Below are 18,051 nucleotides of genomic sequence, written 5' to 3'. Positions count from 1 at the left end.
GAACAACGTTTGTCAGCATCACTCCTCACAATAATCAACCTTCCCAACACAGAACACACACAAGTAACTCCTACCTCCTCCTAACATCTCCTTGTGTAGCAGATCAAAAGAGGGCAGTTTAAGAATGCGGGCTGAGATGTCAGTCCAAAGGCCAATAGCACACAGAGGGGACATGCCACCGATGTCTCCAAGGGGAGTGATGTCCAGGCAGGCAACCTCATGCTCCATCTCTGTGCAGCTGAAAAAGAGGTAACATGTCAATACTACAGCAGGACTAAGTTTTAGCATAAGATGTCACAGCACAAGGTGGCTCAGGCTTACCTTATCTGCTTGAGTTCCTGAGGGTGGATCTCTAGGTAGTACAGCACTCTCCCCACAGCCACCACCACTTGACTGCTGTTGCAGGAAGCCACACTGATGTTCTTCCCATTCGGCTCTTTCCATTCACTTACAAGGGCCTTGGGCTCCTGAGTGACAAGTCGTACTGAGCCGGATGTTATCTAAAGAGAGAAACACATTGATATTTCTTCCCAGCTCAAAGGCAGTGTATTCCTTAGGGCCTCTGTCCATATATGCCAGGATCTCTGTATCTCAGTCTTGACAGGATGCTATGCTTTTAAGGTTTATCATTAAGATAAGCTTGGACATTACCTGGATTAACTGCTGATGGGCCACATTGCCACAGAAGAAAGTTTGTTGATCATCCACAAATCCTGTCAATTCAGTTTCCTCCACTTCCTCCCCATTCAACATCAAAACCCTGCAAAAGGTAGGAAGGCCCCATCAAACTTAGCAGAGAACACACACTAATCCTCAAGGCCACACTCAATCCTACAATGGATCATCATTTTCCTACCTGGTTTGTCCCACAAAGGACAGTACTAAGGTGTTGTCAGTTTCACGGTGAGAATCTGACCTCAGGGGCCACAATCCTGCAGTGCAAAGAGAAAGAATATTTTAAATTAAATATCCCCCAAAGACCAAGGGATCTCGTAACTCAACCCACAAAAATGCCAACCAAGCACATATCCCGCTCCATTTCTTCTGAAGCAATGGACAAGTGTTTGTGCCAATAATTCTCAGTTCTAGGCTTTGCATAGTCTATTCTTTTTTTAAAAAAAATATATTTTTATTAATTTTATCTTTATAAATGAAATAAACAATACCAAAATTACCAACAACCTGATCAATACTACAATTTCCCAACAAAACAATATTCTGATGAGGACACCACAATAACAAAAAGGAAAAAGAAAAAAAAGGAAAAGAAAAAGGAAAAGGGAGGAGGAAAGGAAGTGAAGAAAAAAGAAGATTCTTTCCCCTTCCCTCCCACTCCCCCTCTCCTTTAAAGAATTAAGTTTGAACTCCAATACCCCCCACCCCCCGGCCTCCGATGCCATTCTATTTTAAACTATATATATATAACCTTAACAATCTTACAGTTTAATAAACAACCTTACATTTCAATATCATATCATCAATCTTATATCAAAGAAACAGGTCTACAATTCATTCCCAGAAGCCTATATTATTATTAATAATAAATATATATATATATATAGTGTTATATAATAATAAAACTTAATATAAACCTTCAACAGTCAGTAATATATTTTATACTATATATATTATCTATTTTGAAATAGAAAATATAAAGAAAAGCAAGAAAAAATGAAAGATGAAAGAATAAACGAATATATGTATAATCGTTTATCTTCTGAGCTAGCCCGGATCATGTAGACTAAACACAAACATTTAACAAAGCTTGTTTAAAGATTCCAGCTCATGGGGTTGTAACAGCAATCTCACGCATTTTTACGTTCAGCCATGCCTCCACCATTTCATGATTTAGAAACTTCTTCATCTGACCTTCAGACACAATACAAAGTGGAGCAGGATATTTTAAGTAATATTGTAAGTTCATTTGTTTTGCCATATTTTTTGCTTTGATAAATTGCCTTCTTTTATTCGCCACCTCTTTGATGTAGTCTGGAAATAACATAACTTTATCTTGCTTCCAGGAAAGGCTTCCACCCTCTCTTGACAAATGCAGGATATAATTCTTTGTGGAGACTTTTGCAAATTGGACTATGATTGTGTAATCAGTCCCTTTAGCATTTGGCACACAAAATGCCTGCTCAATATCAAGTAAATAATCAGATGGGATAGGAAGTATCTCATGCAAAAGTTTGTCCACAGAAATAGGCAATTTTACATCATTAGACAGATTTTTAATCCCAATAATACGTATACTGGATCTCCTCGTGAAGGCCTCCAGTTGAGAATTTCTATCAGAGGCATTTTTAAAACAAATTTGTGTCGTAGTTTCATTTCCTGCCATTTGGTCTTCTAGCTCATTAGTTTTCGTCTCCATTTTTTGCCATGACACATTAATTAAATCTACCGCTCCTTGCAAGGCAGTGATGGAATTTCGGATTAAATCCAACCTTTTGGCTTGCTCCATAAATTGTGACGATAAAGTCTTTATCAGAGTAAATAATTCCCTTATATCTTCTGTTCTTGAAACTTTTGACACAGGGGGTGCGGGGGGAGTTGATGCCAGCTCCTTTTTTCTCCTCGGCACAGTCATGTTTCTCTCAAACAGATCTTGCAGGTCCTCAGATGTTCTCAAATATTGTTAACATTTCTTAAATCATCCCTCAGAAGTTGTTGATATTTCTTAAAGCATATATTATTATGGAACACGTCAGCCCTGTTTTCTCCTATGGAATAGGAGTCTCAGTACAGCTTTTTGTGTTGGTAAAGCTCTGGAGAGATAATCCTGGAATCCAACCCCCCCACTATCTCGAGGGGGATACTTTTCTCCAAGATGTTATCCAGATGCTGCCTTGCCCCCCATTTAATTCCAGGGGGGCATGAAAAGGGTTTTCAACCCTTTAAAAAGCTGTTTGAGAAAGCTCCCATGGGCAGCTCCATGGGACATTGGTTCCAACCGGAAGTTGCTTTGCATAGTCTATTCTAACAACTACGCATATACTTATCCTGTGTAATTTACTCTGACTTCCCATCATCCCTCACCACTGGCCAGGCTCACTAGGGCTGATGGGAACAAGTGCAGCAACATCTGGAGGACCACAGGTTCTCCAGCCCTGATGTAGGAGCTGGAGGAGCAGAAAAATATGAGATACTGAAATCTTGCAATCTTATCTTCGGAAAACCTGCTTGGCCTCGTCTTTAAGCCTTCAGACACTACCTTTTCTAAACTGTTCTACGTAACTATAAGGGCTAGAAAAAAGTCCATTCACAAAGTTTCATACGCAAGAATCTTGGCAGTAGATCAAAATCAGAACAGTTTGCAATATGCACCAAAATCACTGAAGAGAGTGCCACAAGTCATCTATTTATATCAGGACAACACACCTTTAATTCCTGGCAGATCAATGCTGGCATGTTCATGAATCCCAATCCCATTCCGGATGATCCTCAGAGAGCCTTCCTTAAAGGCACCAGAACATGTAACCAGCTGTGGAAAGGAGAGACAGCCATTACCTTCCTCTAATGGACATTAATAATGAACATGTAATATAATCATGGACACCAATCATCTAATTAAATTCTTGAAGATAGGGAAGCTTTTCCTACAACCTTTCAGAGTCACCTAGGCAAAAGTCTCAAGGGAGGCAAGATCCTAAGACAGCTCTAACCCTGTGGGAAAGCAAGAGCTTTCCAGAAAAGACCCACCAATCACTCAGGAGCAGTATATGACAGCAGAAATAGTCTTTACTCTAGTCAACGTTCCCTGAAACAGCCTCTCCATCTTATCACACACACAGCTAAACAAATAATCATTTTCAATTTGTCATCAGGTGAACTAGAGACAGTGTAGTATAGTGGATAGTGCGTCATACTTGGAAAGGAGAGATCTGGGTTCAAAGCTGTGCTCAGCCATGACATCTATTGTTGGATGACCATGGGTCAGTCACTGTTTGTCAGCCTAACCTAACTCACAGGGCTGTTGTGAGGGTAACATGTGTGCATTTCAGGAAAAGAGAACCATATATACAGCTCAGAGCAACATGGAAGCAAGCTAGAATGAAAATGCAGTATTAGCTGAAAAGGCACACTAAGCAACTGTCCTAGTAAGATTAAGCATTGTAAGCATATGGAAGGAACAGCCAAATTTACCTGCCCTTGGCCCTGTCTCTCAAGATCTACCACGCACATGTCCACAATGGGACCGAGGTTGGTGAAGGTTTCCATGGCCACAACGTATGAGCCTTGTTCATTACTGTCCACATTGAGCTAGGAATGAAAATAAGGTTACTAAGCTTCTCAGAAAAGAAAAACAGGAGACTGCCACAAGCATGAGAGAGCAAAAGCTCTAAGGCAAGGGATACAGAACCTCTCTCAGCCCGAGAACTGAATTTCATTTTGAGGAACCTTTCAGTGGCCGCATTCCAGTGGCGGGTGGAGCTGAAGGCAAAAGGGGCAGGACCAAAACTACAAAAATACCAGCGTATTTTAGCTTAACGCTCTTACTGCCAGGAACTAACCCTTAGGAGAGGTATTTCAACCTTTTAGAATGGGGAAAACCCTGCACAAAAGCTGGGAAACCACCCAACTGGATCTCAGTGGATAGAGAAAGGGGATGTGACCAGGGAAAGAGGTGTGGCTTTCTGGGGAACCCTGGAGGGCTGGATTTGGCCACTGGGCCTGAGAGTCTGCAGTCCTGATCTAAGGGGTGGTGAAAATGCATTGAGAATTCCCCCACCTATGCCATTTAAATACTTGTTTATTACCAATATTTATCATGGGCAGAAGATTGCAGCCATAAATGGTTGCTTGCCAAAGTTAACGAGTTCGCTGAGGGCTACCCTTTACCTTCACTAGTTGGGAGTCCCCAAGCCGTGAGCCAACAAACACTACACCATTGTCGAGGTAAGTCAGGCATTCTGCAATGGATGTCTAGATGTGGGCAAGGCAAAGACAGAGATATGTCAAGGTTTTTAAAAAAATACTTTTCAGAGTACACAATCTTCTTATATTAAGAGTGAAGAAAAAGACTACTAGTCATAAAGTTCTGAAATAAGTCAAGCCTTACATAAGAGCGGGGCAGCAGATAGAACCAAGAGGTCTGAAACAGGGAACCAAGATTCAAATCCTTCTGCGTATAAAACATGGTGGGCAGTCTGACAAACCACTCTCTCTCAGCCTGATCTAGCTTACAGGATTGTCATGAGGCTAACACACTCCTCCAAGCACCTTTGATGAGGGCCCAGGATATGAATGTTACAAATAAATATTTTGATTTTTTTTAAAGAAAGCCCAACCTGTTCTGTGAGAAAATCAAGAGATTGAGAGAGAGAGAGAGAGAGAGAGCGAGAGCGAGAGAGCGCAACAGCCATAACTCTGAGGGGAATCCTCTGTGTATGGGTTCCCAAAGACAATTCCCTAGATAACAAAAGACTGCTGAACATGACTGTGCTTGGCTCTCTTAATGCCACCCAGGTTCAAATGCTTTATAGGAGAGCAGTGGGAAAGGACTCAATGTCTTCCAGTCTCTGCTGGGGACTCTTTCCCCACCATCTCGTTAGCTTCCACTTGCCTCTTCCAGCTCACATCACCACCAAACACACCAGAAACAAGGAGGAATAAGAACTACCTCTCCAAGCAGCTCCACACGCAAATCCTTCAGACTGACACCACCATCCATCTGCTCCTCCTTCTCCAATAGCAGCATGAATAGGCGGCCCTCCATGTCCCCCAAAAGGTAACGGGACCCATTTGGATCCACACGGTTGTGACACACGATTGTACTTTGCTGTTTCACAAAAGAAGCATTATTCAGAACTGAGAGGCAAGATGCCATTAGCATCTGAGCTTTCTGAATACTTTGATTCCCGCCCCTTGCACTAGAAAATGTGTCTGTCCACTCCATTTCCCTGCAGGGGGGCTGCCCTATAGCAGGGGGGAGGGGCAGGCATATAACGCTGTCCCTTGGCCTACTCAACTGGCCTGGCTTCAAACCCCATGGTGGCTTGTTTTAATCCCGGCCATCTGCCAGGTGCCATTTCCCTAATTGCTCACCCCAGGGCAGCTTGTCGTGTCATCTGAACCCAGGTTGTGTGGCTTGTTTGGGGGGAAACAGCCCTCAAATAACTCATGGGCTGTTGTAGGGTTATTTGAGGGTTGTTTCCCCCTCAAACAAGCCATGCCACCCAGGTTTGGATGACAGGACAAGTTCCTGAGCCGGTAATTATGGAAATAGCATTCAGCACATGCGGGGGATTAAAACAAGCCACTGTGGCTTAAATAAGTGGCGTGGCACCATGGCTTATTTGATTGTGTGAACTGGCCCATTTAAATTAAACGTAATTCATGTGTTTTAAAAACAAAATAACCCTGAGGTGCACAGCCCTAGGAGCCTCTTAGTATGCATGTCAGGTTTCAGGTATCTACAATTTACATTCTTGGCACTATGGTGTTGACAGGCAGATGGACAGACAAACAGACACATCCTCTTTTATAATTATAGATTTTATCACTGTGTGCCACAGCCTCTTCTGGTAAACAGCACTTTTAACTATAGCAGTGTTGACCCTTTGTATTACTGATTGGCCATTACATTTTACCTCTCAACTGTTGTTCCAATAAATATTTGCTGCGTTTACCTAAAGGTAATATCCTTTCAACAACCAGTACATCAGATGCTCACTATTTGCCCTGTGCTGCCACAAAGGAAAGTTCGATACAGCCAGGGACTTTACTCTAAAATTATACAATCCAGAGTGCACCAAATGTTTAAGTGTGGAAAATAGTGCTTTGTAGAGAGGGAACAGACATATTGCCCTCAGAAGAACTTAAAATGTACAAATGTTTACCTTTTCTCAAAGCTGCTTGCTGCCATTCTTTCCCCTATCTGCTGCTTAGCTAGGGCTCCTTTTTCTTCCCTACAATGACCCTAGGAATTGCAGAGTGATTGTGCCAACATGGCATATTATGCAGTCAACCAGATTAGCTACACACTGATGTCACAGCAGACAAACAAAGCTGATTGGAGGGACAGCACTGCTTCCTGGTCTGGTCACATGTGTGATCCTAGACAATCAGGGGTCACCAAATAAGCCTTGTTTGCTCTCAGAGGACAATGCTTCCTGAATAGGCAAAAACGTGTTCCTTTCTACAGCAATCCCCTCCCTGCCAAAATAACAGGGAAGGGCTCTCAACACAGACAAAAGTGTTCAGGAAAATGCCACCCACCCCAATTTTGGTTCAGCTCTAATACAATCTGTAAACCATATCACCTAGAATACCCTAAGTATGTGTGAAACTGAAAAGTGGACAACAGTCCCAGTTTTAAACAAATACCTTTCAAAACATGCACTCACCTTGATGATGGGTGGGGCTATAGCCAGGTATTTATCACCATTGTGGTAGGTGATGGATTCTTGTCCAATAATGATAGCCCCTCCAAATGGTTCAGGCACTGAAAGGAAAATGTTGGGACCACACACATGAGAAGTATAAAGGATCACCAACACAGAAAAGGAATATACAGCAGGTAAACCAATTCTAACAAGTGAAAAAGAATGAACTCCCTTCCCTCTTTCTTCATGTTCTGTGTGGGATCCTCCCATCTCTGCTTTTTGTATAGTTAATTATATCCTCACCTAATGGCTGATTGATACACACAGAATCTCCTGTTCACCACAGAAAGACAGCCACCTTTTCAAAGGAACAAAGCAGTTTGTAAGTAGAGTGAACACACACCAATGACTAAGCAAAAGGTTTTGTAACCCGCCCAGAGAGCTTCGGATATGGGGCAGTATAGAAATGTGATGATGATGATGATGATGATGATGAAGAAACCAACCAACCAACCAACCAACCAACCAACAGAGGAATTTACGAAGTCAGCATGCTGACCATATAATGTAAATGATATCACTTCTCAATCCTTAATTAGCAGAAGCAAGTAGAGTTCCCATTCAGTTTCTCATCCTGCAACTGAATTTGCTTTTGGATAGCTCCAAAGTATATAAAGGCCAGTAGGAAAACAAATTAATGTCTTGAACAGATTTTGGACTACGCCTCTCACAAAACTACCAGGAGAACCTATACCCTTACCTGTCCTTACAATACTGATCAACTTGCAACTTCTATGCCCTAAGCTTTTCTGTCTAACCCACTTTTCCATTTTTCTCTGACTTAAAAGATATGGAGTATAGATCACCTTAAAAATGATGATTCATGAACTATCAAAGCCGGCATATTTGCACTACACAAGTGCAGCCTTGTAATCTGCCACTTATCTGCTTGACTCAGGCAAACTTGGGTACACTCTGTTTTAATGAGGTCTGTGCAAGCTTCACCATGCTGCATTAACATAATGCAACATTTGGGTGGATATGTTAAAGTTACAAGGAAAACTTGAGCGATGCACGCAGCTGCCTCTGTTCTGCGCTGTGCTGACCAAGATATACATATGGCTCAGTTTCTCTCTCCCTCTTTTAGTCTCAAAGTATGGTAGCCCTTGGGGTTTCTTGTTAATAAGAGAAGCAAAGCTATTACATGGTGTCATGGAACCAGCTTGAGAGAGGAGCAGCAACACAGGTGACTAATGCTCCTACACCACCATCAGCAGAGTGCTGTGCACTGTCTTAGAACAGTGTAACTTGTAAACATCTTCTCCTCACCCAAGTGGATTGCTAGATTTATACTATTTCATATAAGCTGAAGTACAATGATAAAACAGCACAATCGAGCAAACCAGAGAGCCTGGTGCACAGGGCACTTTAAAAAGGCATTTGGTTAAGAAGTTCTAATAGCCTTTGAGTGATGTTTTATTACTTCAGAGAAGGTGTTTTATAACTTTATTGTTGTTTTAAATATTGTTGATCTTGCTTTGTTTGCTGCTTTAAGTTCCATTTTAGGGAAATAGGCGGTATATAAGCTATTTAAATAAATATTATACTGTGGCCTATGATTGCTATACCAAGAATCAACTGCAGCTTTTATTTCTAGGAAGCTGCAAGCCTATGTTTAAGCACTAGCTAGAGATAATGCTCTAGGAATTAAATAAAAATATTTTAGGAGCAACATGCATACAGCCAACCACTGCAAAAGAGTGAGGAATGAGTGAGCGTAAGGAAGTAAGACCCTCAGCTGTAACACGAATGCCAGCCAGCAAGATGAGAAGGGAATACTACAAGATGACTGAAGAAGACGATATAGCCAACATCTGGTAAAGAGATAAAAACAACTGGCTTGCTAGATAAGAAAAAACAACTGCTGCTTTTTATGTCTAGATAGCTGCAAACGTACCTTTTCGCAGCTGCCAGTAGAGATCTTTTACGAACATGAACTAACCTGCGATTACCATAGAAGCTTCAGCCTCCACATTCTCCTGTTTCCAGGGTCCCTTGTTGAACTCTTTCTCACGTAAAGACACTTCGTATGTTTTAACGTGCCGGCCCTGTGGATCCTAGAGAGATGGAAACAGATATCGTAATCGCTGGAAAAGCATGGCATTTTACAGTTGCATTTAACAACAACAACAAAAACTAACAAGATTGTACCCACATGAAACTTTCCCCCCTCCGCTTTAAAGATAATTGACATTTTTAAAGGTGAAAAATTATCTAGACCCTTTAACATAACGCTGGCAAGGCAATAGCCATGCTTACAGCAAAGGATACCCTGCGCTACTATTCCTTAACTAAAATAATTTGAAAATCCAAAAAGAAGACCTTTGCCTAGCAAAATAGGGGCCTTCCCTGACCCTGAACAATGCTATTCCTGGACTGATGCAGCTGGCAGGAGTTATGAAGTAACTTGGAATATTATTTTCAAACCTATGGAACGAGTTTTTATTTCTGAGTAAAATGAATGAGTAAACTTGACTCCTAATCCAAAATCCCAAATTTGACCTCCTAATTTTAATCAAAGCCTTCTATTTCTAGGTACATATCACTGATATAATTTCAATGCCTTTTGTATCACTGAAGGGACTACAATTTTTTGGTTAAAACACTGACTAGGGCGCAATCCTATCCCGATGCTAATAAGCCTCCGAACTTGGAGGCTTATGGGCATCCAATGCAGAGTAGGAGGACCAGCGGAGGCGATCTTCACCTCTACGCTCCTCCCACTCTGCATTTTCGCTATACTGGCTTTTTCGCCCAACTAGCTCAGACGCTGCAGAGGGGAAGGGAAGGAGACCAGAGGCCTGGGGATACTTCGTAAGCCAGCCTCTCTAGTCCCCTCCCCGCCCAGACACGCCCTCCTTTACCTCTTCTCCAAGGTCACTGGCTCTGAGCTCAGAACCCTGTCTCTGACCTTGGATCCAGGAATCTGAAATATCCTATGGCCCACCAGATGCTGTCCAGGGGCCATAGGACTGCTCCCTAAAATGTGCAGATGTAGCCCTATTTTCAAAATTGAAATGAAAAATACACTGGCCTGGAATCAAAGAACAACACAAGTAATTCCATCCATCCAAGGGAGCTTTGGACTGGTGTTTCTTAAACAGCATTCCCCCTCCCACATTGCATGGCAAAATGCTTTTGAATCTGAGGAAAGATTTTTTTCAAATCCACATTCATGAATATAACTATAGAACCTGGAAGTGGCAGGTACCTTGCACTAACTAAGGCAGGCTTGTAAATTAGTTGTATAAAGTTAGTAGCCTGCAAGAAGTCTTACTCACCTGCTTTTTACTCAAAAGGGGAGATGGAGGAGGATAGATGGAGTACTCTGTTCCTCCTTTACCAGGTGCTCTTGTGAGCAAAAAGCAGACGAATAAACAATTTTGCAGCCTAGAAATGAGCACCCCCTCCCTCCTCTGTCAGCCCACTTGGTTTCTATGCTGAACGTGCAGGAAGAGGCTTTGCCTACTGTGCATCCAGCTTAGAAGGACAGCGGACTGGCAGCAGAGGGATGAAGTGATTCATGCCTCCACTGCCAGCCTACTTGATTTCTATAGTAAATGCACAGGAAGGGGTTTCACCTCCTGCACATCAAGCATGGAAGCTTAATAGGCTGCTGGCAAAAGCACAGACCGTTCTGCCTCTTCACCCCCATCTTGCGCATCACAATGCTTGATGTGCAGGAGGTGAACCCTGTAGTTTAGAAGCCAAGCTGGCTAGCAGCAGAGGCATAGTTCACCACATCCCTCCACTGTCAGCCTGCTGTGTTTCGGTGCTGAACAGACATGACAGGGCTTTACCCCCCTTTACATCTACCACAGAAAACATGTGGGCTGGTGGAAAATGCACAGATGTCCCTTCGCCACCAGCCCATGTTCCTATGCAATCCAGCTTTAACACAGCAGGCTGACTGTGGAGAGAAGGAGTGCTTGCATACCGAATGGCAGGGGAGAATACCTGGTTTGTAAAGCAAGTTTCCCAGTGGAGTCTGAACCAGGAAACTGTGCTTTCACCCAGGGTTGCAAACCAGGATCAAAACATGGGGAAAGTTTAAACCAGTTTCCTGGTTTGGCCATCACAGGGAAACTGTGTTTTAACAAACCAGGAAGACTCCTTCGCTGCTATGTGTGCAAGACGGGGAAGGAATACTTGAACACATTGCTCACTGCAGCTCCACCAAAGTAGTTTGCTGGACCAAGAATATTACATCTGAACCAGATGACTCTCTCTTAGCTAGAGACTGGTGCAGTTATATTAGCAGGAAAGTTAAAGGAGCCAATGAAGGAATAGAAATTGTAATGAGGAGCAAATCTGAGGAAAGCATGACTTGAAAAATACATAATGTCCAGGAAAATGCACACTGCACAAATGACCAGACTTTTCATAATAAATGTATGAGGAGTATTCGTATAGATTAAGATCTGAATATTTAATACAGTTATAAGGCAGCAGAAAAACCCATCTCATATTTGAAAACTAGGTTAAAACAGTTTATACAAGAATGAACAAGAGAAAATGCTTCACTCTCATTACTATATAGAAAACAGTGGCTATATGTTAGGCAGTTTGTTGGGAGACATGCCTATTAACAGCCATCACTACTTATGTAAGAATGTTTTATTCAATATGGAACAGGGAACAACCTGATACAAACTTGGGTCTGGATCTGAATAAAGTCACTTCTTTATTAATAACCCCTATCCCAGGATGGCTACATATCATGGAAGGTTCTTCCCACCACCCTGCTGCCATTTTAGAGGCCTTAGATGAATGGAAAGTTGTCTGAGCAACAATGCTGGGAGCCAACTCGAGATAGGATGAACATCAATACCACAATTGAAGCTTTTAGAACAGGATTATCAGACAACCAGGCCACTCAGTTTGGAGGGAAATCTATGATGATATAGGGCACCATTAGACAAAACAAAAGACAAACACAGGAGCAAGTGCTGCTGTCTACAAATGATAAAAATGGTTAAATACAAAAAAAGTTTTGCTGACTGCAATTGTGCTTTAAGCAATACGGAAACCAAGGTATCAGCAATAGCCCTGAAAGAACGAGTCACATTCCATACTTATTCATATTCAAACAGTGTTCAGAGACTAGTGGCCACCACAGGCCCCGCCCAGCAATTTCCATTCCAACACACAACCCCAATATGGGTACCTGGTATACGAAACAGATGGTTGGGGCCTGGCATCCATACAGGAACTTGACATCAATGACCTGCAGCTCCTCCAGTCGGATGTTAAATGCCTTTAATTCCTTATTTTCCCGTTCCAGAGGAATCACTTTGAAGAGGCCATCATAGAGTCGCAGTCCAATCATCCGGCACTCTGGGTCAATTATGCCAATTATACCAGTTTCTGAGGGGCGACCAATACGATCCTAAAAGGTAAGAGAAAAAACAAAAGTTCTCAGCAAGCTACACCTCTTAGTAAGTTGCAGTTTCAAAGAAACTTGAAAGACTGAGCCCCCTGAAACCCATCAAATGGACTTTTGTGCGCTACTTCATGTCTGAAAAAGCATGTTTTTATTTATTGTGGCATACACTATGCAGCTATACTGCACTTCCACCAGGAGTAATATTTTCTCAGTTGGTACCTTTGTGCCTTATAATCAGTATCAATCCACCCTTGCAACTTTAAAGATGTGACAAGTGAATCATGGCTAGGTCGCTAAACCAAATGTTTTATATAGCAAGTTCATGAATCCGCACACTCAGTCCTCGACTTTCAATTCTGTACCACATTGTAGCAGTTACACTTGATAAGTGCACCAGTTTGGTCTTTGCAGTTTATCAGCTAATAGTAAAGGTTGTCCAAATGCGATATAAGAAATATAGATGTTTTCTCTCCTTTGCACACCTTCAAAGGCAAACAAAAGTAACTCAGAGATACCACTGCAAAGCAAATACTGTCTAATTGCATTTCATACAATTACTGCTTTTATATAGCATATGCTTATGATCTCAAATACACAAATCAGCAGGAATGAGATTTTTAGACAAGGTGGTGTATATATACAGTAGCCCCCCGCCCCCCCATGTTTTCAGGCCACATGTGACTATGCCTTAGGAGCACTGACAGTTCTGGCAAGCTCGCAGGTTCTACTTTCTGAATAGCTATTGTTGTAAGATAATTGAGCTTATATGTACTAGGTATGCAAACCAAAGAGCCTCGTGTGGTGCAGAGTGGTAGGCGGCAGTATTGCAACTGAAACTCTCCCCACGACCTGAGTTCGATCCCGGTAGAAGCTGGGTCCCAGGTAGCCAGCTCAGGCTGACTCAGCCTTCCATCCTTCCGAGGTCGGTAAAATGAGTACCCAGCTTGCTGGGGGAAAGGTAGTCACGACTAGGGAAGGCAATGGCAAACCACCCCGCTACAGTCTGCCATGAAAACGCCAGCGAAAGCGGCGTCCCTCTAGGAGTCAGCAGTGACTCGGTGCTTGCACATGCAAACCAAAGGGGGAGAGGGAGAATGCTTGATTTTCCTGTGCTAATACTGCTTTAATCTATGAGGTGGTTGTTTTTTTAATCAGCCCCACTGATCTATTTGGGGAGGGGGAGAGCTATAGAATTATTCCTCCACTCACTCTCTCATGCACACATACATATGCTTGAGGAAAGCCGTCCTGGCGCCACCACACTAACCACCACCATGAGATATGCGAGTGGGGATTCCCCTCCGCTGCTCTAGCTGCCTCCATCCCACTGCTCAGCAGCATTTTTCTCACCTGGAGGACAGCCCTCCTTATCAACCAGCAAACAAAACCATGAGGCATGTGGACTGGCAGCAATGACTGAGATTCTCCCAACCCTACTCTGGCTGCCTGCCTGCCTCCCTCTGCCCATCTCAGCAGTACAGCTTCTGCTGTCATCCTCCACATTCACCTTAGCAGCTGCTGCTGAACCAGCACACCAAAATACACCCCGAAATACAATGTAGGATTCCCCCAACTCTGGATGCATGCCTGCCTCTGCAGTGCCGCTTCTGCTGCCTGCCTCCCTGCTCAATCCAGCAGCGTCCAGGAAAGGTGCTCCTTGCTGCTGCCAAACCAGAACCAAGAGGGCTTACTGTTGCAGCAGCTCCACATTCTCCCAACATCTTCCTAGTGAGGCAAATGCATACAAGAAGCAAAAGTGGAGGTGATGGGGGCAGCATGAGTGAATGGAGGGGTGCACAAGCCCCCTGACACATTTTGGGGCTTTCGGTGGTGCACCTGCAGGTGCTGCATGGCCAAACCCTGCAATAAGTGCACTTAATACACATCACCAGAGTCCCACAATTCCACTCACGTGTCACCGTCTGGCAACTGTGACAAGCCACCACCTTCCTCCCAACCTTGGAGATGGGGTGGGGTATCATCCCCATAGTCGTTGCAGTGAGCTTCCAAGGTGCTCTAAATGCCTCAGTAGCACAATGTGACAAACATAAGTCCCAGCCTCATCCTGAGCTTGTGGAGTTGGGGTTGAGAGTTGTCCTGGTAGTTGCACTGGAGCCGAGATTGAAGTGCCCAGCAGATGTCCAGAGGGCCTCAGAAGAATAATACAACTGTGGTTAAGATGCCTGTCCCACTTTTCCAGCCTCACGCCTGAGAGAAGCACTGGGGTTTGTGGTTTTTGTGGTGCACTTCCATGGCGCCCCAAGCACTACTTGAACTGGTCCAAGCTAAGGGTTCCAACCTTGTGCCGAGATTTGAAAGCATAGTACAAGGTCAGAAACAAGGCCTAAGTGAATGGCAAGATTCTGGTGACCACCCACTTTTGACTGGCTATCAAGAGCAGCCAGCATTTGGGAACTCTTGACCACAAAGGTATCCTTCAGACCCTGGCTGAATCATGAGAACACCCTGCTAGATCAGACCAGGGGTCCACCTCCTCCAACCATTCATTTTCCACAGTGGCCAGTCAGATACCATTGGGAAGTCCACAAACAGGGGATGAAGGTAACAGTCCTCTTCAGCTCTCCCCCCTGCACACACATTTCTTGGGCACAGATCAGCTTTCTGCAGAATAGAAGGCAACTATATAGCACAGCTTCATAACAAATGAATAGCATGAAAAAAAATATTCAATGGGGCATATAAAGGCACAGATGTATATGAATAGGACATAGATTGGTGCTCTGCACAACCAGAGCTACACTTACTAATAATCGAAAGAGAAGATACACGGCTAACCAACACAGCTCTGGCGGGAAACCAAGACTCAAAGTTCAGTGGAAAAGAACTTAACAGGTGAGCATACAACAAATATCTATCTGACAGCTCGGCACATGCAGCAAGACAAGCATTACTACTTGAAATGTACTGTTCCTTGGTCTTAACTTGTACTGCTGTCTTTTCTAGAGGATCTAAGTTACACAAAAATATGAATTGTTATGCAGTCCTGAGTCACACTCTACCAACTACATCCAATTCCCCCCCTCCTTACCTGCACATTGCCATGGGCTCGGGTGATGATGTCAATGCTCTCCCCACTTTGTTTGTACTCAAGGATGCAGGCATTATATTTTGCTGTCAGAATAAAGAGCAAATCCTTGCTCTCCCCCTTAGGAAAAACAATGCAATACAAAAACGGTTAATAGACGTTCTAATTAGAAAAAAAAAACACCTTGGACTTCCTAACCCCAACACAGCAACATAAAATACCTACTGGCTATTGTTTTATTTAGAAGATTTATACCCCACTTTTCGCACAAAGATTTAAAGGTTTACAATAATGCAAATCAGGATCTTCTTATGTAAATTGATACTTTGAAGCTCTTCATATCTTTCATTTGGTTCTCACCTACTTTTTGGAATGGCTGTCAGCTTCAGTTGTTTTGGTTTAAGCACCTCCAGAGATTCAGAGTCCAGCCTCATCACTTTGATGCGAATATCACATTAATTCATCACAAACCACAAAAGCATTATACACTCCATCATTAGTAATAAGCTCTAGAACAATTGGAGCAGATGGATTAAATACATCTTATGTCAAATGAGGAGAACAGTCCACAGGACATTGCTCTTTTAAGATGGAGTGGCATGGGGTGGTTGGGAGACTGAGTAGACTCAGGGTAGTTGTTGAAGCCTTTGACAAGCTGACAGAGCCAAGCCCATCTCCTCCCTTCCTCCAGGGACCAGTCCTAGCTGGTCCTGTCTCTCAGCTCTGTTCTCAGCAACAGCAGCAAAAGGGAGAAATATACTGGGGAGGTGGCAATGTTCCAAATCCAGTCATGACCATATAAAATGTAACAGGCCAGAGAAAAACACTCAGCCGATGCCAAGGGCCGACATGCTCACTCATGGCGAAGTTGATGCATGCATGTCACCACTACATGCCAAATTTGGCCTGATCACTAGTCGTGAGGCCAAAGCCTTTATACCACTAAAGTGGAAGTGCTTTTCAAGGGTGTATTCAAGGAAGAACTATATAGTCAGCCACCTAGCAAGAGACAAGCCCATGCTTCCATTACACTGTGGGAGTCTAATGAACCACATGAAGAGCAGGTACACAGCAACAGATTGCTAAGCACGAACACCAAGTACCAAGGTAGGCCAAATATGCTATAGCAGCCTTCCCCAACCTGGCCTCCAGATGTATTGGACTGCATCTCCCATTATTCCCAGCCAGCATGGCCTTTGGCTGGCTGCGAATAATGAGCGTTGCAGTCCACTGCATCTGAAGGGTATCAGGCTGGGGAAGGGTGTACTATAGAGAGAAGGGCAAAATCACCCCAATCACAGGCCAGCAGAGAGAACTCCTGCCTGAGCACAGAGGCCCTGGGTCCAAGGAAAAGCCACCCACTGAATCTACCCCCAGGGAGACGCTTCGGGTGCAGAAAGGCACCACTGCTCATCATTACGCGGGGGGGGGGGGCGAGAGAAGGAAAATACTCACTTTGGGCCGGAAGAGCTCCATGACCGCGATCTTGCCGTACATGCCCACCTCCTTGACGGGCCGCAGCCCTTCGGCGGTGACCACATAGATCTCCAGGCGGGTGTTCTTGGCAATCAACAAGTTGAGGTCCTCCGCGGAGGTGAAGTGCCCTGGGTGGGGTGGGGTGGGGTGGGGTAGCGGAGAGAAAACAGCGCGAAGTTGCAGGAGCCGCGGATGGGAGCCGCAGGGCACGCAGCTCCTCGCCCACCTCCGCCTCCTGCACGCGGCCTGCTCCCTCCCTCCCCTCCCCCCGCCCCGCCACTGACAGTTGCCCCCCACGCACGACTCCCCCCGTCTTCGGAAGGCCCCTCCCCCCGCCATTACCGGTGACGCAGCTGTTGACGGCCGTGGGCTTCTGTGCCGTCACCACGTAGTTGCACGACATGGCGGGAGCGGGGCAGGCGAAGAGCCACGGAAAGGGACGGCTGCTGGGGGGGCACACAGCCTCGCCGCCAACGCTAGAGCGCCCGCTATGCGCGGGACACCAGAGGAAGCGGAAGCCGATAGGAAGACTCCAGCGACTCCAAAGGGGAGGGAGCTTTCCCTGACGCGCATGCGTAGAGCTAAAGGTCTGTTTGAAAGAGCCACTCTACGCGCCCGCTAGAGAAGGAGGGGAGAGGCTGTGTCGAGGAGAGCGAGGAGTCACGTGGAATAGATTAACGCAAGCGCACTTTGTGCAGGCCGAGCGACGCGTGCGTCCTCCTTTCCTCCCCCTCATGGCGCGTGACTTGGGCCGT

At 44.5% G+C, this 18,051-nt stretch overlaps 1 protein-coding gene across 1 annotated transcript in view; it reads right to left on the bottom strand.

The window, feature by feature from the left end:
* The window catches only part of DDB1 (damage specific DNA binding protein 1), a 30,462-nt gene extending 12,670 nt beyond the window's left edge, over nt 1-17,792 (bottom strand). The window contains exons 1-14 of the mRNA XM_084858753.1: nt 17,639-17,792; nt 17,276-17,424; nt 15,824-15,940; nt 12,556-12,777; nt 9,331-9,445; nt 7,350-7,447; nt 5,624-5,782; nt 4,843-4,926; nt 4,147-4,263; nt 3,382-3,484; nt 857-932; nt 652-760; nt 322-500; nt 75-238 (exon numbers count right to left, since the gene is read on the bottom strand). Coding sequence (XP_084714879.1) covers nt 75-238; nt 322-500; nt 652-760; nt 857-932; nt 3,382-3,484; nt 4,147-4,263; nt 4,843-4,926; nt 5,624-5,782; nt 7,350-7,447; nt 9,331-9,445; nt 12,556-12,777; nt 15,824-15,940; nt 17,276-17,424; nt 17,639-17,699 — 1,753 coding nt within the window. The 5' untranslated portion in view covers nt 17,700-17,792. The remainder of the gene's footprint in view (nt 1-74; nt 239-321; nt 501-651; nt 761-856; nt 933-3,381; nt 3,485-4,146; nt 4,264-4,842; nt 4,927-5,623; nt 5,783-7,349; nt 7,448-9,330; nt 9,446-12,555; nt 12,778-15,823; nt 15,941-17,275; nt 17,425-17,638) is intronic.
* Between the last annotated feature and the right edge of the window lie 259 nt (nt 17,793-18,051).

This window comes from Heloderma suspectum, chromosome 1 (assembly GCF_057233095.1).
Source record: "Heloderma suspectum isolate Gila_16-S chromosome 1, 16-S_ref, whole genome shotgun sequence".
NCBI classification, from domain to species: Eukaryota; Metazoa; Chordata; class Lepidosauria; order Squamata; family Helodermatidae; genus Heloderma; species Heloderma suspectum.
This window is presented reverse-complemented; position numbering and strand designations above follow the sequence as displayed.